This window comes from Carcharhinus amblyrhynchos, chromosome 1 (assembly GCF_965287045.1).
Source record: "Carcharhinus amblyrhynchos chromosome 1, sCarAmb.v2.hapA, whole genome shotgun sequence".
NCBI classification, from domain to species: domain Eukaryota; kingdom Metazoa; phylum Chordata; class Chondrichthyes; order Carcharhiniformes; family Carcharhinidae; genus Carcharhinus; species Carcharhinus amblyrhynchos.
Window position 1 is genome coordinate 5204668 of NC_137324.1, and position 22780 is coordinate 5227447.

The 22780-nt window shown below is 49.9% G+C and overlaps 1 protein-coding gene across 1 annotated transcript in view; it reads right to left on the reverse strand.

The window, feature by feature from the left end:
- pdcd4a (programmed cell death 4a) overlaps nt 1–22780 on the reverse strand; it is a 46464-nt gene that overhangs the window by 10262 nt on the left and 13422 nt on the right. The window contains exons 5-7 of the mRNA XM_080189290.1: nt 8927–9148; nt 2947–3044; nt 2053–2164 (exon numbers count right to left, since the gene is read on the reverse strand). Of these exons, the coding sequence (XP_080045416.1) occupies nt 2053–2164; nt 2947–3044; nt 8927–9148 (432 nt within the window). The remainder of the gene's footprint in view (nt 1–2052; nt 2165–2946; nt 3045–8926; nt 9149–22780) is intronic.

Here is a 22780-nt window from a genome sequence, read left to right on the forward strand (position 1 = left end):
TAGACAGGAGGTGCTCATTTGTGGAGCGGGGCTGTGAGTATTGGGGAGGGTGGGATGGGGGCAGGGCCTGTGAGTATGGGGGGGGAGATGGAAGGAGGGGGGCTGTGTATATGGCAGGGAGGGGAGGAGCGGGGCTGCATATATGGGGAGGAGGGGAAGAGCAGGGTTGTGCGTATGTGGGAGAGAGGGGAGGAGTGGGGTTTATGAGTATTGGGGAGGAGGTGTAGGGCTTGAGAGTATGGGGGGGAGGAACGTGGCTGTGTGTATGGAGGAGGGAGAGGGGAGGTGCGGGGCTGTGTGTATGGAGGGGGGAGAGGGGAAGTGCGGGGCTGTGCGTATGAAGAGAGGAGCTGGGGTGTGAGTATGGGGGGTAGAGCGGGGCTGAGTGTATGGGTGGGGGAGAGTGGGCTGTATGTGGGAGGGGAGGAGCGGGGCCTGTGAATATGGGGGGGAGGAGCGGGTCAGAGAGTGTCGGGGGGAGCGGGGCTGTGATTTAGGGGAGGAGGAACAGGGCTGTGAGCATTGGGTAGGGGAGCAGTGGGACTGAGTATGGGTGGAGTGGGGCTGTGAGTATGGGGGGATGTGGGGCTGTGAGTATTTGGAGGGGGGAGTGGGGCTGTGAGTATGGGGGGAGTGGGGCTGTGAGTATGGGGGGAGTGGGGCTGTGAGTATGGGGGGAGTGGGGCTGTGAGTATGGGGGGGGAGTGGGGCTGTGAGTATTTGGAGGGGGGAGTGGGGCTGTGAGTATTTGGAGGGGGGAGTGGGGCTGTGAGTATGGGGGGAGTGGGGCTGTGAGTATGGGGGGGGAGTGGGGCTGTGAGTATTTGGAGGGGGGAGTGGGGCTGTGAGTATTTGGAGGGGGGAGTGGGGCTGTGAGTATGGGGGGGAGTGGGGCTGTGAGTATGGGGGGAGTGGGGCTGTGAGTATGGGGGGGAGTGGGGCTGTGAGTATGGGGGGGAGTGGGGCTGTGAGTATGGGGGGAGTGGGGCTGTGAGTATGGGGGGGAGTGGGGCTGTGAGTATGGGGGGGAGTGGGGCTGTGAGTATGGGGGGGAGTGGGGCTGTGAGTATGGGGGGGAGTGGGGCTGTGAGTATGGGGGGGAGTGGGGCTGTGAGTATGGGGGGGAGTGGGGCTGTGAGTATTTGGAGGGGGGAGTGGGGCTGTGAGTATTTGGAGGGGGGAGTGGGGCTGTGAGTATTTGGAGGGGGGAGTGGGGCTGTGAGTATGGGGGGGGAGTGGGGCTGTGAGTATTTGGAGGGGGGAGTGGGGCTGTGAGTATGGGGGGAGTGGGGCTGTGAGTATTTAGGGGAGGAGTGGGGCTGTGAGTATTTGGGGGAAGGAGTGAGGCTGTGAGTATGGGGTGAGAGAAGGGAGGAACGGAGCTGTGTGTGTATGGGGGTGGGGGAGGAAGGTGGGGGTGGGGGGAACAGGGCTGTGTGATTGTGGGGGGGAGGAGAAGGGCTGTGAGTATTAGGGCGGGGGGGTGGTGGGAGGAGTGCGTCTGTAAGTGTGGCTGGGCGGGGATGGGGGGGGCCAGCGGGTCTATGAGTATAGCTGGGGGTTGCGGGGGGAGGGGAGGGGGAGGTGGTGGGTCACCATGAACAACACAAGATGAATTTCAAGCTGTGTCCAGCTTGTTCAATCAGGCTGAATTCTGGTGAAGCCAGGCTCTGACTGAGTTTTATACTGTTTCCAGCTCTTCCACATTGTATTGATGTGCCTGGTCTGGGAGCCATGGGAGACTCCCGCAGATCTCCACCACGGAACCCAGTTTAGGAAGCTGCACTACCCCAAAGGCTGCTCAGTCAGTCATTAAGCTAATTAAAGGCTGTGATTGATAGATCTTGGAGCACTAAGGGAACCAGGGTGATTTGGGGGATAGGGCTGTAAAGTGGGGTTGATCCCCTTCGACACATTCCACCCACCCCATACCACTCCAGTTCCACTCCCCAAAACAAAACTTTAATCAATTCTCTATCTCCCCCTCCCCTCTCCAATGCTCTATGTTGCTAAATTCCACTTTACCTGCTTCGAGAGAAGGGATTGACGTACCTCTCTGATGAGATGTTTGACAGGTCGTTGCCCTCCACCCACGCCCCAGACATTGTCCAATCCAACACCACGCTTCATACTGAGCAGGATGGCAGCACGATCCAATGCAGCACTGCCGGGGAGGGAAGGAGGGAGGGCAAAGTTTACAGCTCTTACATTCAAATCACAGAACAGCAGCAGACAAAACAATACAAGCTGGGACTAGGAGTGGCCTAGTTTCATCAGGGTAAATGCACTGACTACAGCTGACTGCCCCAAGGGAAGACACCATTAATACCAAAACCCAAAAGCAAGTGTTTATTCAAATACAAAATCACTTTCTTCTTCAATGCTAAAAGTGGTGTCTTGCACAGACAAAAGTGTAAAGTATATCAATTGCACAAATGTATACAGTTGCAGGAGCTCCTCCAAGACTGCAAGGAACTATAAAACGTAGCCCAATGCATCACACAAACCAACCTCCTATCCACTGACTCTGTTTACACTTCCCGCTGCCTCGGCAAAGCATCCAGCATAATTAAGGATCCCGTGCACCCCGGGGTCCATTCTCTCTTCCACCTTCTTCCGTCAGGAAAAAGATATAAAAGTCTCAGGGTCACGTACCAACCAACTCAAGAACAGCTTCTCTCCTGCTGCTGTCAGACTTTTGAATGGACCTAAATTGCATTAAATTGATCTTCTCTACACTTTAGCTATGACTGTAACACTACATTCTGCACTCTCTCCTTTCCTTCTCTATGAACAGTATGCTTTGTCTATAGCACGCAAGAAACAATACTTTTCACTGTATGTTAATACACGTGATAATAATAAATTAAATTAAAAAGATCTGAGAGATATTTCTCTCTGTTTTTAGCTCTCCCTGCACTGCCCTCTCCAGAATTATATACTTACCGTGCATGGTCACAATCCACTTTCCCTTTATAACCTTCGAGAAAGTTTGATGGTAACACATCATCTGCAACTGCCCTGGCAATAAACTGGCCAAGTACCTGCCCAGACAGCAAACAAAAACAGATTAACAAGAAAACTGAGCCAGAAGTGCAGCTGAGGGAGTGATTGCCAGGTACAAGATGGCAATTGTAAATCTGTAATAACAGGTAGCCCATTCCCTATCCGTTTAATACTGGACAGCATAGGGAGAGCTAAAACAGTGCTGGGAAAATGAAATAAAAACTGAAAAAATGTTGGAAAAACTCAACAGGTCTGGCAGCATCCGTGGAGAGAGTAAGTTAACTTTCTGAATCTAATCCGACTTCTTCAGAATTCCAAAAAATATTTTAAGTGTAGTATAATGTAATAAGAAAGGGCAAATTATTAATCTTGTTGTAAAAGGAAATAATGATCAAAATAGAATTTTACACCAGGTCTTAAATCAGAATGAAGGATAACTATGAGGGTTATGAGGAATACGTTAATGATGGTGGACTGGGAAAATATAAAAGATTTGACAGTATACCAGATACTGGAGGTATCCGTGATACCGGAGATGAGGGGGTTGGACTATGAAGAGAGACTAAATAGACTGGGTCTGTACTCATTGGAGTTTAGAAGGATGAGGGGGGGATCTTATAGAGACGTACAAGATAGTGAAAGGGATGGATAGGATAGAGGTAGAGAGATTCTTCCCGCTTAGAAAGGTAGCAGGACTAGAGGGCACAGCCTCAAGATAAGGCGGGGGGGGGTGGTGCAATTTAGATCGGAGTTGAGGAGGAACTTCTTCACTCAAAGGGTGGTGAGTCTCTGGAATTCTCTGCCTGTTGAAGTGGTGGAGGCTACCTCGCTAAATATATTTAAGTCACAGGTAGATAGGTTTTTGACAGAAAGGGAATTAAGGGTTATGGGGAGAAAGCGGGAAAGTGGAACTGATCCACTTCAGATCAGCCATGATCTTATTGAATGGCAGGACAGGCTCGAAGGGCTAGATGGCCTACTCCTGCTCCTATTTCTTATGTTGTGTATACAGGCAATGGCCAATATTTAAAGTGGTGTTGCATGGTCCATAACAAACATTCCTCTAAGACACAAAAACCCAAAAGGTGAATCATCCACAGGTAGTAAAAATTAAAGCTCACGTCAGCTTATAAAGTTGCCTTAAAAAGCGATAAGCGAGAGGATTGGGAGCAATCTAAAATCCAGCAAAGGAGGACCAAGAAACTGATAAAGAAAGGGAAAAAAGAATATCGATGCAAGTTAGTGATAAACATAAAAACGGACTGCAAAATTTTCTTCAGGTATGCAAAAAAGGACAAGTGTAGTCCAATACAGGCAGAGACAAAAGAATTCATCATGGGAAATAAGGAAATGAGAGAAACAAAACAACTGTGTCTGTCTTCAAGGAGGAAGACACAGAAAATCTCCAGAGATATTAGGGAACCAAAGGACTTGGTAACACTAGAACAAATAATTGGATGGAAAGTTGATAAGTCCCCTGGACCAGACGGACTACGTCCCAAAGCGTTGAAGGAGGTAAAGATGGCTGCATTGGTGGTAATCTTCCAAAATTCTATAGATTCTGGAAAAACTCTTGCAGATTAAAAAGATCCAAATATAACCCCATTATTGAAGAAGACGAGGAAGAATGGAACATTGCAGACCAATTAGTTTGATCTCAGTAGTTGGGAAAATTTTTAGAATCTATATAAAAGATGTCATAATTGGATGGTCAGAAAATAATGATACAATTGGGCAGTTAATATGGATTTATGAAAAGGAAATAATGTTTGACAAACCTGCTTTTTGAGGGTATTACCAGTAGCATAGATAGGGAAGTGGTGTATTTGGATGTGGTATATTTCAGAAGGCTTTGATGAATTCTATAAAGGAGGTTAGTAAACAAAATTAGACCATATGGGATTGAGAATAATTTATGGATTGAGGATTGGTTAACAGACAATAAAAACAAATTGGCCAGCAGAGCAGGGGGTTACTTGTGGGGTAGCACAAGGATCAATGCTTGGTCCACGGCCATTCACAATCTATATCAATGATTTAGATATGGGAAACCAGCGGAATATTTCCAAATTTGCTGATGACACAAAAGTTGTTGAGAATGAGAGTTGTGAAGAGGATGCAAGGAAGGTTCAAGGGGACTTGGTCAGGCAATGTGAATAGGTCGGAACATGATAGACAGAATATAATATGAAGAATTATGAAGTTATTCCCTTTGGTAGAAAAAACAGAAAGGCAGAGTATTTCTTAAATGGAGAGAGGTTGGGAAGTGCGGGTATTCAAAGGACCTGGGTGACCTTGTTCATGAGACACTAAAAGACGGGATTATTTTATGAGGAGAGACTGAAGAAACTGGGCCTGTATTCTCTAGTTTTAAAAAATGAAAGGTCATCTCTATGAAAATTCATATAGGGCTTGGCAGGATCTATCTGGAGAGGATGTTTCCCCTGGCTGCTGAATCTGGAGTAAGAAGTCTCACAACGCCAGGTTAAAGTCCAACAGGTTTATTTGGTAGCAAACACCACTCACTAGCTTTCGGAGACTCACCTGATGATGGAGCAGCGCTCCGAAAGCCAGTGGCGTTTGCTACCAAGTAAACCTGTTGGACTTTAACCTGGTGTTGAGAGACTTCTTTCTGTGCTTACCCCAGTCCAACGCCGGCATCTACATATGCTGAATTGAGAACCAGGCAACACAATCTCAGAATAAGGGCAAGGTTATTTAAGATACAGATGAGGAAGAATTTATTCACTCGCAGAGACTGGTGAATGTTTGGAATTCTCTTCCCCGAGGCCTATGGAAGCTCAATCATTGAGTATATTCAAGAGAGAAATCAATAGATTATTGGATACTAGTGACATTAAGGGATATTAATAGAGGGAAAAATGGAACAGAGGTAGATAATCAGCCATGAACCATTTGGTTTGATTTGATTTATTATTGACACAAGTATTAACAAACATGAAAAGTATTTTTTCTTGTGTGCTATACAGACAAAGCATACCGTTCATAGAGAGGACACGTGAGACGTAGTGTTAGTCATAGCTAGGGTGTAGAGAAAGATCAACTTAATGCAAGGTAAGTCCATTCAAAAGTCTGACAGCAGCAGGGAAGAAGCTGTTCTTGAGTTGGTTGTACGTAAATGGCGGAGCAGGCTCAGGATGAATGCTATTACACTTCTACTAGGCTCAGGAGTGCTCGAGCCAGGAAGCAGTGCATTCCACTAGCTGGGCAACGGATCAATCCCATTTTTGGGCTAATGTTCATATATAAACTAGGTGTGTCTGTTTGTGTTTCACAGTAACAGCTAGAGCACCGAGAGAATGTAAAGAATGCAACTGAACCTGTTCCAGAACAGGTCTGTGCACTCACTGCTGAACTCAGAGTTATCATTAATTGATAAGTCAGTGGATGGGGAATTAGACTAGCTTCATGTAACTAGTGCAATCAGAGTAAGATCTATTTATTCTTGTACTCCAATTTCCTAGCAATAAGAGCCAACGTGCCATTTGCCTTGCCAAATATTTGTTGTACCTGCATGCAAACCTTGTGTGCCTTGCACAAGTATATCCACGTCCCTCGGAATATCAACATTTAATCCAATAAAACTGCAGTACTAGTCTTCACAAACTGCACCAAATTATCACTCTTAAATGCATCATGCATAATTTTATAATAATTGAAAAATTATGTTTTGCAATGCTGCCTGATTGTGTTGATTCAAAGCAGATTATATCCTCGGTGAAAGTTTGCAAAATCAGCAGAATTTTGGTTGTTGTTTGAGGCCAGACTGACAATTACATAAAAACGTAGAAAATAGGAGCAAGGATAATACCATTTGGTCCCTCAAGCCTGCTTCGCCATTCAGTAAAATCATGGTTATCTTTAACCCTGCAGACCTCTAATAACCTTTCATCCCCTTGTTTAATTAAAAATTGACCTAGCTCAGCCTGTCATCCCAGGAATCAGTTTGTTGAACCTTCCCTGCACTCCCTCTGTGGCAAGTATATTCTTTCTTAGATACAGAGACCAAAACTTAACACAATAATCCACTGTGTTCTTACTGAAGATCTGTATAACTGCAGTAAGGCACTCTTGCTTCTGTAATCAAATCCTTCTGCAATGAAGGCCAACATACCATTTATCTCCCGAACTGCTTGCTGTACCTGCATGCTTGCTTTATGCTCACAGCAGGTAATCTACCCCCAGTATCAGGGAATGGGATATACTGTGGAGCTGACAGAGGAGATGTATTTCCTTGTCCAGAATCAGCTGTAGAAATTCCCTGAATCTCCAGAGGGAAGCAAAGCGATACCAGTTCCTTCAGAATCAAATTGCAATTCCACCTAAATCCACCTGAAACAATGTGTAAACTGTCCCAGGCACACTTCCTCTATAAACAATAAGACAAATCCAATGTGGCCCACCAACAGTCTACTCTGATTCATCAGTGAAATGATGGAAGATTAATGACAGTACGGTCAATGATACTTAGTTAAACAGTAACCTGTTCATGGATGCTTAAATTAATTTCTGCCAAACATGAACAAAAGAGCGGAATTTCCCAGGCGAGGAACATTCTTCCTGCTGCTCTTGAGGCAGTGACATTATCAATTTGTGTACAATGAGATTTTTAAAAATTTATTTGTGGGATGTGGGCGTCGCTGGCTGGCCAGCATTTATTGGCCATCCCTAGTTGTCCTTGAGAAGGTGCTAGTGAGCTTCCTTCTTGAATTGCTGCAGTCTACGTGCTATGGGTTGACCCCCAATGCCACCCAGAAAGGGAATTCCTAATCATGCAACAGTAATGCGATAAATGTGTTTTAGAGTGTTTTGAGTTAAGGGCCACAACATCCAAACTCCCCCAGTGTCAGGAGTTCTTCTACATCCTCCTAAAGAGGAATAAGCTATCCAAGGTTAACACCTCAACTGAAAATCGGCAGCTCTGAAAATATACCCCTGCTTCAGCAAGTTCCAGTGAGGTTTCTTCCAACTGAGTTTTGGGAAGTTGTGTAAAAGAATGATGGATAGTTACAGTGGCCATCTGGGAGAACAAAGGTCTGTTAATAATTCCTGATATTAGCAGGCGTTCTCCCAGGGATACCAGTGAATGAGGTGGAATCATTGCCTTAAGAGTGTAAGCTATAAATATCAGGCAGAGTGAAACTCGAGCAGTGAAGACACAACTGCCATTGTGCTCAATCTAATGCAACAGTTTGCCTGATTTTTCTTCCCAAGCCTTCAGCTATTTTGCTACCTTACTGTCACACCCATTTATCTCTGTCTTTAGACCTGAAACATTGATGTGTCCTTTCCTTGTGCACAGGCTGAGTGAACCGTGTATTTCCATTACTTACTGTTCTTAATGTGAATGTAGCCCAGTCCCTCATGCAAACCATCCATTGATTCTGTCTACGTTCCCACTGTCTCAGCAAAGCTGCCAGCATAATTAAGGACCCGATGCACCCAACCCAACATTCTTTCACCTTCTTCCATCGGGAAAAAGATGCAAAAATCTGAGGTCATGTACCAACCAACTCAAGAACAGCTTCTTCCCTGCTGCTGTCAGACTTTTGAATGGACCTACCTCGTATTAAGTTGATCTTCCTCTACACCCTAGATATGGCTGTAACTACATTCTGCACTCTCGTTTCCTTCTTTATGAACGATATACATTTAGTCTGTACAGCACACAAGAAACAATACTTTATACTGTACGTTAATACATATGACAATAACAAATCAAATCTTATTGCTCATTAGCACAATGCTAGTCAACTGTATCACGTGTGCTAAAGGTTGCACCCAGGAGTCCAAGTTGAGACAAGTAAGGTTCCTGTAATCCCAGGTACAAATGTGGACGCTCATCTATAAATGGATGCTTTCCAAATCCGGAGGAGCTTTAAAGAGCTTGTGTTTTTACCTGTGCTGCTTCAGGTGTATCAAGAATAAGATCAGGCAGATCTTTCAACATCCTATCAAAGGCCTTGGCCACATCATCAGCTGTAAGGACCTTCCCCAGGAGGTCAGACAGAAGCCGGGACGTTAGTTCCCGGTGACTCGCCTTGCCTTCCAACGCGAGTGAGACGGCGAGAGAAGGAACCTCGTGCTTCCTCTTTCCCAGGTTCAGTTCCTGTAGCAGGGCCTAAAATCACAAGAGTTGTAGAATGGGTTATAGAGCAGGCAGCTGCCATTCAGCCCATAGTGTCAGCCATGGTTCTGTGCAACAGCACTCAGGTAATCCCACTACCTTGCCCTACCCTCAGAGCTCTGGGAATCTTTTCTCTTCAGAAAATTAACTGATACACTTTTGAAAACCACATTGGAATCAGTGCCCCCCCAACAGTGTATTCTAGATCCTAAACTCACTGCGTTGCTTAGACTTCTTTTGCCAATCATCTTAAATTGGTGTCGTCCAGTTCTTGACCCACCAATAATATTTACTCTGACCAGACCCCTCAGGATTTTGAAAATTTCCTTTAAATCTTCCTTTTTCCAAGAAGAAGCCCAGCCTCTCCAATCTATTGACAAGACTGCAGTTCCCCATTCCTGGAACAACTCTTGTCAGTCTTTTCAGTGCTGTTCCTCAGGTCTTCACATTTTCCTAAAGTGGTTTTGCCCAGAACCGAGACAGTGCTCCAGTTGATGCTGAACCCGTGTTTATAAATGACTGCGGGTGTTGGAATCTGAAACAACAACAACTCTTGACAAGGGGTCATCCTGACTCAAAATGTTAGATCTGTTCTCTCTCCACAGATGACGTTAGACTGAAATCTTCCAGCCTTTTCTGTATCAGTATAAAGGTTTATCATAACATCTTTATTTTTATACTCTATGACCTTATTTATAAAAGCCCAGGATTTTGTATGCTTTATTAACCACTTCCTCCAAACCCGTCAATGATTTGTGCACGTGCATTCTCTTTGGAGTTGTAAGCTTCATTTTATATTGCCTTTCCTCATTCTTTCTATCAAAATGAATCACCTCACATCTCTCTGTCCTTCCATTCTACTCTCTCTATGCTGTCTAGAAGTCTATCCTTATCCTTGGAGCTCACAAGTTGCAAATGTTGACCCAGAGTCTAGGTCATGCATAACAATAAAATGCAGTAGCTCTAATTCCTCTCCCTGGGCACATTACATAACTTCCAGCAGTCTGAAAAACAGCATTTACCACTCTCCTCAATCACTCAGCCAGTTTTGTATCCCATGCTGCCACTATCCCTTCTATTCCCTGGGTTTTAACTTTGCTTAAATGGCTGTTACGTGGGGCTTCATCAAATACCTTTAGCAAATGCATGTACACCACAGCAACCAGATTACACTCATCAATCCTCTGTTATCTCATCAAACTCAATTAACAAATCCGTGATGGTTTTCCCTAAATGATCCACATTTGTCCAAATGACTGAATTTTGTCCAGAATTATGTCGATGACTAAAGTGTTAAATGAATACTTTACATCTGGAAGGATGCTGCTAAAAGAGACAATGGTTGAGTGAGGCACTAAAAATTGATAGAGGAGCGGCACAGTGGCATAGTGGTCAGCACTGCTGCCTCACAGCACCAGAGACCCCCGCATGACGTTTCAATTTCTTTAAAGGCAGCCTATGATTTCTCTTGCCAATGTGACTCCAATTCACCTGGCCAGATCTGTTCATACCCCAGTGAATTTGGTCTCCCCAATTAATTCTTACTCTGGGTTGCTCTTCGTCATTTCACAGTCAATCTAAACCCTACAGTGGGTGCTATGTTGTTGATGCATGGGATGTGGGTGTCACTGGCTGAGCCAACATTTATTACCCATCCCTAATTACCTTTTAACTGAGAGGCTTGCAAGGCCATCTCAGAGGGCATTTAAGAATCAACCACAATGCTGGCTACCCAGAGCAATGCCCTGACTTTCTGGATCATTATCCCGTGACATTACTATAACACCACCGCCTCTCTTTGGCTGTGATCACCAGAATCATTATCCCTAAATATTCGATCTCTGGATTCACTTGACCCAACTCACTTCTTAAAACCCAATCCAGCAACATTTCTTTTATTGTTGAACCAGAAACAGAGACTGGAAAATTCTCAAGTTGCCCCCCCACCACTGCCCTTTATTCCCTTTTACTATCCCAGTCTCTACCAGGATAATTAAAATCTTCCATTATCACCACTCCATTGCTTTTGCACCTTTCTGTAATGTCTTTTGGCACACTTGGTTTCATCGGTCAGAACATTGAATACAGGAGTTGGGACGTCTTGTTGAAGTTGTACAAGACATTGGTAAGACCACCCTTGGAATACTGTGTGCAGTTCTGGTCACCCTATTATAGAAAGGATATTATTAAACTAGAAAGAGTACAGAAAAGATTTACTAGGATGCTACTGGGATTTGATGGATTGAGTTGTAAGGAGAGGCTCGATAGACTGGGACTTTTTTCTCTGGAGTGTAGAAGGCTGAGGGGTGATCTTATAGAGGTCTCTAAAATAATGAGAGGTATAGTTAATGTCGATAGTCAATATTGGTTCCCGAAGGTAGGGGAGTCTAAAACTAGAGGGCATAGGTTTAAGGAGCGAGGGGAGAAATACAAAAGGGTCCAGAGGGGCAATTTTTTCAGAGGGTGGTGAGTGTTTGGAACAAGCTGCCAGAGGTAGTAGTGGAGGCAGGTACAATTTTGTCTTTTAAAAAGCATTTGGATAGTTACATGGATAAGATGGGTATAGAGAGATATGGGGCAAATGCGGGGAATTGGTATTAGCTTAGGGGTTTAAAAAAAAGGCAGCACAGACAAACAGGTTGAAGGGCCTGTTTCTAAGCTGTAAACCTCTATGACTCCTCACGACCTTGTTCCTCTATACCTTTGTCTTTGGTCAATGTCTATAGAATACATGGAGTACAATGAAATCTCCGTTGTACCTCAGCTCAAATGGAATAGATTCTGTTCCTGAGCCCTCTAGGGCATCCTTTCTCCAGCAGTGTAATACTCACCTTCATCAAGTCTGCCTTCCCATCTCCTTTACTTCCTGATCTTCCCTGAACGTCTTATATCCAGGAATATTTAGTACCCAGTCTGCCCTTTCACTGAGCCAGGTCTCTATTTTCAATGCAACATCATATTCCCACAGACTATCTGCACCTTGCCAACCTTATATATCATAGGACATCACAGCAATGAAATCACAATGAATTCCTGTGGCAAATTGCATTGTTTTGACAGTTTCAATGTAGAAAGGGCTCCTATGCATTGCCTGAAGAAAAGGTGAAAAGAATGGATCCAGAGCCTCGAGGCAAGGTTAAAAGGAGAGATTGAACATTTTAGTGAGCTTTTAAAGGGAGAGAAAAGTGGACAGGTGGATCAGAATCTGGCAAGCAGGTAGCATCAGGTTTCTTATATTGGTCTTGCTTGGGAATAACCAGGAGCTAACACCTGGCTACTGCCTAATCTCTTGGGAGAGGTCCTTCCAGGTGGATTATATCAGGCCTTGGGGAAACCAGATCAAAAGTAGTGCTTGCAGTTTGGGCCTCCTTAACCCAGGCAGGAAGTGCAATAAAGATTCATTGGATTGGTTCCTAAGATGAGGAAATTGGCCTAACATGAGATACTGAGTAACTGGCCTATATTCTCTAGAATTTAGGATAAGAGGTGATCTTATTGAAACATGTTCATTTAACATTCTGAAGGAGCTCGAGAGAAGATGTTAAGAGGGTGTTCTTGTTTCCTGGTTTAGGAGTCTGGAACTAGGTTCAGGTGAGAATGAATCATAGAACATAGAAAAACTACAGCACAAACAGGCCCTTCTGCCCATAAGTTGTGCCGATCATATCCCTACCTACTAGGCTTACCTATAACCCTCAATCCTATTAAGTCCCATGTACCCATCCAGAAGTCTATTAAAAGACTCTATCGAATTTGCCTCCACCACTACCGACGGCAGCCGATTCCACTCACCCACTACCTCTGAGTGAAAAACTTATCCCTGACATCTCCTCTGTACCTACTCCCCAGCACCTTAAACCTGTGTCCTCTTGTGGCCTCCGAGAATCCACCCTATCTATACCTCTCAACATCTTATAAACCTCTATCAGGTCGCCTCTCATCCTTTGTCTCTCCAGGGAGAAAAGACCGAGCTCCCTCAACCTATCCTCATAAGGCATGCCTCCCAATCCAGGCAACATCCTTGTAAATATCCTCTGCACCCTTTCAATGGCTTCCGCATCCTTCCTGTAATGAGGGTGGCAAAGTGCCAGCTCCGCCCTCGCCGTGGCAAAGTGCCAGTGCTATATATATCACAGACCTTTCTACCCTTTTAACTCAGTTTCTCCAGTGTCCCACACACTGATGTCCTCGCTGCTTTTCCACTGTGTGACTGTTAAGTACACTATATGTGTGACTCGTGTTTGTGAGAGTGACCTTTCCACCAAGATTCAAGATAGTTTGTACCCTTTACCAAACCCTTTGAATCAGACTATCTCCAACACTAGACCAAACTAGCTGTCAGCATGTGAAGTATGTAATGCTTTATTTCAACAGTTCTTCCCAAACTGCCCTTTCCCACCCAGTCTGGGATTTATCCCATGGGGAATAAGCTCATTCACACTGCTTCCAATCTGCCATAAAACTTTACTCTTTAAAGTTAAAGTGAGCAATAGTTTATGACATTTCTTAAACCTACCTCTTTGACCAAGCTTTTGGCCCTCTGACCTAATATCTCCTTATGTGGCTTGGTGTCATACTTTGATTTATAATGTTTCCATGAAGCACCTGAGGCTGTTTCATTATGTTAAAGGTGCTATATAAATACAAGGAGCAGCTGTTGTAGGAGCAGTAACCTAAAAATCAAACAAGGACAATGTGTGACTTTAAAATGATTTGATGTCTGCACCTCCCACTCTGAAGACTACTTTTAATCATAAGTTTGTGTATAAGAACATAAGAACATAAGAAATAGGAGCAGGAGTAGGCCATCTAGCCCTTCGAGCCTGCCCCGCCATTCAATAAGATCATGGCTGATCTGTTGTGGCTCAGTTCCACTTTCCCGCCCTCTCCCCATAACCCTTAATCCCCTCTCTTATCAAGAACCCATCAACCCGCTTCTTAAAAATATTTAGTGAGGCAGCCTCCACCACTTCAACGGGCAGAGAATTCCAGAGATTCACCACCCTTTGAGTGAAGAAGTTCCTCCTCAACTCCGTTCTAAACCGCCTCCCCTTTATCTTGAGGCTGTGCCCCCTAGTCCTACTGTCTTTTTTGAGCGGGAAGAGTCTCTCCACCTCTATCCTATCCATCCCATTCATCATCTTATACGTCTCAATGAGATCTCCCCTCATTCTTCTAAACTCTAGCGAGTACAAGCCTAGTTTATTCAGCCTCTCCTCATAGCTCAATCCCCTCAACTCCGGTATCAGCCTAGTAAACCTCCTCTGCACTCCCTCCAGGGCCAAAATATCCTTGCGCAGGTGCGGCGCCCAAAACTGCACACAGTACTCCAGCTGCGGCCTCACCAATGCCCTATACAGCTGCAGCAAGACCTCCCTACTTTTATATTCAATCCCCCTCGCTATGAAGGCCAGCATCCCATTCGCCTTCCTGACCACCTGCTGCACCTGCAAGCTGGGTTTTTGCGACTCATGCACAAGGACCCCGAGGTCCCTCTGCACCGTCGCCTGCTGCAGTTTTTCGCCACGTAAGTAATAGTCCTTCCTACCATTCTTCCTACCAAAGTGGACCACCTCACACTTGCCAACATTAAATTCCATTTGCCATTTCCTGGCCCATTCGCCCAGCCTATCTAGATCCTTCTGCAGACTCTCCACACCCTCCGCACAATTTGCCTTTCCCCCAATCTTGGTGTCATCAGCAAATTTCGACACCCTGCACTCGGTTCCCTCCTCCAGATCATCTATATAAATGGTAAATAGCTGAGGCCCCAGCACCGACCCCTGGGGCACCCCACTAGTCACCAACCGCCAATCCGAATAGCACCCATTGACCCCCACTCTCTGCCTCCTATTTGACAACCAACCATTTTGTTTCTCCCCCTCCTGCGCCTGGTATTTATGGGGGGGATAGCGAGGTATTACCGCTCATAACCATGGTGCTGATGTGGTTGATTCAGTTCAGCTTCTGGTTAATGGTGACATTGATAAGAAGGAACTCAGTAAGGATGGCGCCACTGAAGGTCATGAGGAGGTCACTGCACTCTCTCATGATTGTGATTACCTGGGGCTTATGTGGTACAAATACTACCTGCCTCTTGATATTGGGTGGGAGGGTGAGCTCTGGAGAGGATACAAAGATGCTTCAACATGATTTGGGCAGGCTAACTGAATGGGCATACACATGCAATATAATGTGGATGCATGAAAGGTTATGCACTTCTGTAGCAATAATAGGAAGGCAGATGATTATTTGAATAGGTTTAAATTGAGAGAGGTGGATATTCAGCAAGGCCTTGGTGTCTTCGTGCAGTCACTGACAGTAAATGTGCAGGTACAGCAGGCAGTAAAGAAGGCAAGTGGTATCTTGGCCTTCATAGCAAAAGGATTTGAGTACAAGAATAGGGATGTTTTGCTGCCATTGTACAGGGTGTTGGTGAGACCTTGTTGTTTTGGTGTCCTTGTCTGAGGAAGCCTGTCCTTGTTATAGAGGGAGTGTGAAGGTTTACCAGGCCGATTCCTGGGATGGCAGGTCTGTCATGTGAGGAGAGACTAAGTCAGTTAGGATTGTATTCACTGGAGTTTAGAAGAGTGAGAGGGGATCTCACAGAAACTTATAAAATTCTAAGTGGGGGGGGAGGTTAGACCAGTTATATTCAGAAAGAATGTTCCCAATGGTGAGGGAGTCCAAAACAAGGGGTCATAGTTTGAGGATAAGGGATAAGCCTTTTAGAACGGAGGTGAGGAGAAATTTCTTCACCCAGAGGGTGGCGAATATGTGGAATTCACTCCCACAGAAAGTAGTTGAGGCCAAAACATTGTGTAATTTCATGAAGAAATTAGATACTGCTCTTGGGGCTGAAGGGATCAAGGGAGATGTGAGGAAGGGGGATCAGGATATTGAGTTTGATGATCAGCCATGATCAAAATGAATGGTGGAGCAGGTTCAAAGGGCTAAATGGCCACCTCCTGTTTCTATGTATTCACAGGTTGGTGATAAACTTCTGGATGGGCTACCTGAGCAGAGGAACATTGTGGAATAGCCACACTCGACCTCAGTAGAAGAATCAGTGTGAGGGCTGAGGTGGGGGGGTGGGGGGGAAGGGGCGGCGGCAAATGGTGCGTGGCTATCACAAACCAAAGCAGATTGAAATGGGTCAAGAGACTGGGGGAACAGCTCTGGTCAGATTCTGAGATGGAAATCGAGCACACAGGCTGATTCCACAATCTATTACTCCCAATGGGAGACAACACCTTCACATTTTGGAAAGCCAAAGATGATATTGCAGAAAGCTTTCAAAGATTGGGGCGGAAGATAGAAAGATATGGGCTTGGGGAGGATATTGTGAGTAGAAGCAATTCAGTTCAAGATGAAGACAGGGTGGCAGGGTATTTTTCTGGGATATGGGCAGTGTTTCTTGTCCATCCCATGGCTCTTGACCTGAGTGGCTTGCTTAGCCATTTCATAGGGCAGTTAAGAACCAACCACAGTATTGTAGATCTGGAGTCACATGTAGGCCAGGCTGGGTAAGGACAGTCTTTCCCTAAAGGACATTAGTGAACCTGATGGGTTATGAGAATCAATGAGGGTCACCAAGGACATTAATATTAACACCACTGCCTCCCCACTAGGGAGAGAGAGAGAGCGAGAGAGTTTGAACAAGCGAGCAAGAGTGTGAATGAGCAAGAGAGTGTGAGCAAGCATGTGAGAGTGTCAGTGAGCGAGAGTGTGTGAGGGAGCGAGAGAGACAGAGCGACCGAGCGCGAGAGACAGAGCGACCGAGCGCGAGAGACAGAGCGACCGAGCGCGAGAGACAGAGCGACCGAGCGCGAGAGACAGAGCGACCGAGCGCGAGAGACAGAGCGACCGAGCGCGAGAGACAGAGCGACCGAGCGCGAGAGACAGAGCGACCGAGCGCGAGAGACAGAGCGACCGAGCGCGAGAGACAGAGCGACCGAGCGCGAGAGACAGAGCGACCGAGCGCGAGAGACAGAGCGACCGAGCGCGAGAGACAGAGCGACCGAGCGCGAGAGACAGAGCGACCGAGCGAGAGAGCGACGGGTGAGTGTGAGCGAGAGTGTGAGCAAGCGATGGGTGAGTGTGAGCGAGCGAGAGAGTGTGAGCGAGCGAGCGAGTGTGAGCGAGCGAGCGAGTGTGAGCGAGCAAGTGTAAGCGAGCGAGCGAGAGTGTGAGCGAGCGAGAGTGTGAGCGAGCGAGAGTGTGAGCGAGCGAGAGTGTGAGCGAGCGAGCGAGAGTGTGAGCGAGCGAGCGAGAGTGTGAGCGAGCGAGCGAGAGTGTGAGCGAGCGAGCGAGAGTGTGAGCGAGCGAGCGAGAGTGAACGAGAGTGTGAGCGAGCGCGCGAGACAGTGTGAGCGAGCGCGCGAGACAGTGTGAGCGAGCGCGCGAGACAGTGCGAGCGAGCGCGCGAGACAGTGCGAGCGAGCGCGCGAGACAGTGCGAGCGAGCGCGCGAGACAGTGCGAGCGAGCGCGCGAGACAGTGCGAGCGAGCGCGCGAGACAGTGCGAGCGAGCGCGCGAGACAGTGCGAGCGAGCGCGCGAGACAGTGCGAGCGAGCGCGCGAGACAGTGCGAGCGAGCGCGCGAGACAGTGCGAGCGAGCGCGCGAGACAGTGCGAGCGAGCGCGCGAGACAGTGCGAGCGAGCGCGCGAGACAGTGCGAGCGAGCGCGCGAGACAGTGCGAGCGAGCGCGCGAGACAGTGCGAGCGAGCGCGCGAGACAGTGTGAGCGAGACAGTGAGCGAGCGAGAGGGTGAACAAGTGAGAGAATGTGAGTGAGCGAAAGAGTGTGATCGAGAGATCGAGAGTGATGTTCGAGAGATCGAGAGTAATGTTCGAGAGATCGAGAGTAATGTTCGAGAGATCGAGAGTAATGTTCGAGAGATCGAGAGTAATGTTCGAGAGATCGAGAGTAATGTTCGAGAGATCGAGAGTGATGTTCGAGAGATCGAGAGTAATGTTCGAGAGATCGAGAGTGATGTTCGAGAGATCGAGAGTAATGTTCGAGAGATCGAGAGTAATGTTCGAGAGATCGAGAGTAATGTTCGAGAGATCGAGAGTAATGTTCGAGAGATCGAGAGTAATGTTCGAGAGATCGAGAGTAATGTTCGAGAGATCGAGAGTAATGTTCGAGAGATCGAGAGTGATGTTCCGAGAGATCAAGAGTATGATCGAGCTAGCAAGTGTGATCAAGAAAGCGAGAGTGTGATCGAGCGAGCGAGAGAGTGTGATCGAGAGAGTGATCAAGCGGGCGAGAGTGTGAGCAAGCGAGCAAGAGGGTGTAAGTGAGCAAGCGAGTGAGCAAGCAAGGAAGTGTAAGCGAGCGAGTGTGAACGAGCAAGTGAGCGGGCAAGCAAGAGAGTGTGAGCAAGCGAGAGAGTGTGAACGGACGAGTGAGCAGGCGAGCGAGTGTGAGCGAGCAACAGAGTGTGAGCAAGCGAGCAAGAGAGTATGAGCGGGCGAGCGACAGAGTGTGAGTGGGCGAGCGAGGGAGCGTGAGCGAGCAACAGAGTGTGAGTGGGTGAGCAAGAGAGTGTGAGCAAGAGAGTATGAGCGGGCGAGCGACAGAGTGTGAGTGGGCAAGCGAGGGAGTGTGAGCGAGCGAGTAAGAGAGTGTGAGTGAGCAACAGAGTGTGAGTGGGTGAGCAAGAGAGTGTGAGCAAGAGAGTATGAGCGGGCGAGCGACAGAGTGTGAGCGGGCGAGCGAGAGAGTGTGAGCGGGCGAGCGAGAGAGTGTGAGCGGGCGAGCGAGAGAGTGTGAGCGGGCGAGCGAGAGAGTGTGAGCGGGCGAGCGAGAGAGTGTGAGCGGGCGAGCGAGAGAGTGTGAGCGGGCGAGCGAGAGAGTGTGAGCGGGCGAGCGAGAGAGTGTGAGCGGGCGAGCGAGAGAGTGTGAGCAAGTGTGTGAACGAGAGTGTGAGCGAGTGAGCAAGAGTTCATGAGCAAGGGAGGAAAAGAGCAAGCGAGAGTGTGTGAGCGAGAGAGTGTGAGTGGTAGGGAGAGAGTGCGTGAGTGAGGGAAGGAGAGAGTGTGAGGGAAGAAGAGAGTGTGAGCGAGGGAGGGAGTGTGAGTGAGGGACGGAGAGAGCGTGAGTGAGGGAGGGAGTGTGAGCGAGGGAGGGAGAGAGCGTGAGCGAGGAGGGAGTGAGCGTGAGTGAGGGAGTGAGTGTGAGCGAGGGAGGGAGTGTGAGCGAGGGACAGAGAGAGCGTGAGCGAGGGAGGGAGAGAGCGTGAGCGAGGGAGGGAGAGAGCGTGAGCGAGGGAGGGAGAGAGCGTGAGCGAGGGAGGGAGAGAGCGTGAGCGAGGGAGGGAGAGAGCGTGAGTGAGGGAGGGAGAGAGCTTGCCCCCGCTCTCTTGCACGCCCTTTCTCTGTCTCTCATGCTCTCTCCCTCCCTCGCTCACGCTCTCTCCTTCCCTAGTTCATGCTCTCTCACTCACTTGCTCAGAGGGCGCGCAAGAGAGAGAGAGAGGATGCTCACGAGACAGGGCGCCTGTGAGAGAGCACAAGGGAATGAGAGAGAATGAGTGCAAGAGATCAAGAGTGGGAGAAGGAGAGCGAGAGAGGAGGGGAGCGAGAGAGGAGGGGAGCGAGGCAGGAGGGGAGCGAGGCAGGAGGGGAGCGAGGCAGGAGGGGAGCGAGGCAGGAGGGGAGCGAGGCAGGAGGGGAGCGAGGCAGGAGGGGAGCGAGGCAGGAGGGGAGCGAGGCAGGAGGAGAGCGAGGCAGGAGGGGAGCGAGAGAGGAGGGGAGCGAGAGAGGAGGAGAGCGAGAGAGGAGGAGAGCGAGGCAGGAGGAGAGCGAGGCAGGAGGAGAGCGAGGCAGGAGGAGAGCGAGGCAGGAGGAGAGCGAGGCAGGAGGAGAGCGAGGCAGAAGGAGTGAGAGCAAGAGAGAACGAGAAAACGAGCATGAGGGAATGAGAGCAAGGGAACTGGAGCGAGGGAACGAGAGCAATGAAAGTGAGGGATAGGGCGGGGCAAAGAAAAAGAGGGAGAGAAAATGAGAGGAGGGGGAAAAGGAGAGTGGTGAAGAGCAACCAGAGGAGATGAGGGAGAGAGAGAGGCAGAGAGGAGGGAAAAGACAGAGAGTGATGGGGGGGGGGGGGGGGGGGCGGAGAGAGAGCATGTGTGATGGAGGGGCAGGAGAGGAAGAGGGAGAGTGACGAGGAGGATGAGAGAAGAGGGACTGAGTGAGGGAGTGGGAGGGGGGAAACCAGAGAACCTGGAGAAAGTGAGATTGAGGGAGTGAGAGCAAGGGAGAGAGAGAGAGAGAGAGAGACACACACACACAGAGGAAGGAGTGGGGATGGAGGGGGGGATGGGGGGGGATGGGAGGGGGGATGGGGGGGGGGATGGGGGGGGAAGAGGGAGGGGGTAGAGGGAGGGGGGAAGAGAGGGGGGAAGAGAGGGTGGGAAAGAGGGAGGGGAGGGGTGAAGAAGTGGAAGGGGGAACGGGGGAGAGGGGGGATGAGGGAGGGGGTAGGTGGAGAGAGTGGGAGAGAGAGTGGGGGGGAGAGAGTGAGCAGGAGAGTGAATGGGGGCAGAGATAGGGGAGAGAGAGGAGGGGAGACAGAGTGGGAGGAGAGAGGATGGGGGAAGAGAGCAGGAGAGAGTGAATGGGGGAGAAGAGTGAATGGGGGAGAGAGAGTGAATGGGGGAGAGAGAGTGAATGGGGGAGAGAGAGTGAATGGGGAGAGAGAGTGAATGGGGAGAGAGAGTGAATGGGGGAGAGAGAGTGAATGGGGGAGAGAGAGTGAATGGGGGAGAGAGAGTGAATGGGGAGAGAGAGTGAATGGGGGAGAGAGAGTGAATGGGGGAGAGAGAGTGAATGGGGGAGAGAGAGTGAATGGGGGAGAGAGAGTGAATGGGGGAGAGAGAGTGAATGGGGGAGAGAGAGTGAATGGGGGAGAGAGAGTGAATGGGGAGAGAGAGTGAATGGGGGAGAGAGAGTGAATGGGGGAGAGAGAGTGAATGGGGGAGAGAGAGTGAATGGGGGAGAGAGAGTGAATGGGGGAGAGAGAGTGAATGGGAGGGAGAGAGAGTGAATGGGGGAGAGAGAGTGAATGGGGGAGAGAGAGTGAATGGGGGAGAGAGAGTGAATGGGGGAGAGAGAGTGAATGGGGGAGAGAGAGTGAATGGGGGAGAAGTGAAAGGAGGAGAGGGGAGTGACGGGGAGAGAGATGGGCGGAGGGTGGGAGGGAGAGAGGAGGGAGGGAGAGATGGGGGAGAGAGAGGCGGTAGAAAGAGAGAGAGTGGGGGTGGTTGGCAGGGAGATAGGAGGGAGTGAGCAAAAAGGGGAGAGTGAGAGGAAGGGAGAGAGACTGAGAGTGGAGGGGAGGAGAGAGAGGGAGTGGGGGGAGAGAGAGGGAGTGGGGGGAGAGAGAGGGAGTGGGGGGAGAGAGAGGGAGTGGGGGGAGAGAGAGGGAGTGGGGGGAGAGAGAGGGAGTGGGGGGAGAGAGAGGGAGTGGGGGGAGAGAGAGGGAGTGAAGGGGGAGAGAGAGGGAGTGGGGAGAGAGAGGGAGTGGGGGGAGAGAGAGGGAGTGGGGGGAGAGAGAGGGAGTGGGGGGAGAGGAGGGAGTGGGGGGAGAGGGAGGGAGTGGGGGGAGAGGGAGGGAGTGGGGGGAGAGGGAGGGAGAGGGGGGAGGAGGGAGGGAGTGGGGGGAGGAGGGAGGGGAGGGGGGAGAGGGAGGGAGTGAGGGAGAGGGAGGGTGAGGGGAAGGGAGGGAGTGTGGGAGAGGGAGGGAGTGTGGGGAGAGGGGGGGAGGGAGGGAGGAGGGGGAGTGGAGGGGTAGGGAGGGGGCAGTGAGGGGTAGGGAGGGGGCAGGAGGGGTAGGGAGGGGGCAGGAGGGGTAGGGAGGGGGCAGGAGGGGTAGGGAGGGGGCAGGAGGGGTAGGGAGGGGGCAGGAGGGGTAGGGAGGGGGCAGGAGGGGTAGGGAGGGGCAGGGAGGGGTAGGGAGGGGGCAGGAGGGGTAGGGAGGGGGCAGGAGGGGTAGGGAGGGGGCAGGAGGGGTAGGGAGGGGGCAGGAGGGGTAGGGAGGGGGCAGGAGGGGTAGGGAGGGGGCAGGAGGGGTAGGGAGGGGGCAGGAGGGGTAGGGAGGGGGCAGGAGGGGTAGGGAGGGGGCAGGAGGGGTAGGGAGGGGGCAGGAGGGGTAGGGAGGGGGCAGGAGGGGTAGGGAGGGGGCAGGAGGGGTAGGGAGGGGGCAGGAGGGGTAGGGAGGGGGCAGGAGGGGTAGGGAGGGGGCAGGAGGGGGCAGGAGGGGGTGGGGGAAGGAGGGGGTGGGGGAAGGAGCGGGTGGGGGAAGGAGCGGGTGGGGGAAGGAGCGGGTGGGGGAAGGAGCGGGTGGGGAAGGAGCGGGTGGGGGAAGGAGCGGGTGGGGGAAGGAGCGGGTGGGGGAAGGAGCGGGTGGGGGAAGGAGCGGGTGGGGGAAGGAGGGGTGGGGGAAGGAGGGGTGGGGGAAGGAGCGGGTGGGGGAAGGAGCGGGTGGGGGAAGGAGCGGGTGGGGAAGGAGCGGGTGGGGGAAGGAGCGGGTGGGGGAAGGAGCGGGTGGGGGAAGGAGCGGGTGGGGGAAGGAGCGGGTGGGGGAAGGAGCGGGTGGGGGAAGGAGCGGGTGGGGGAAGG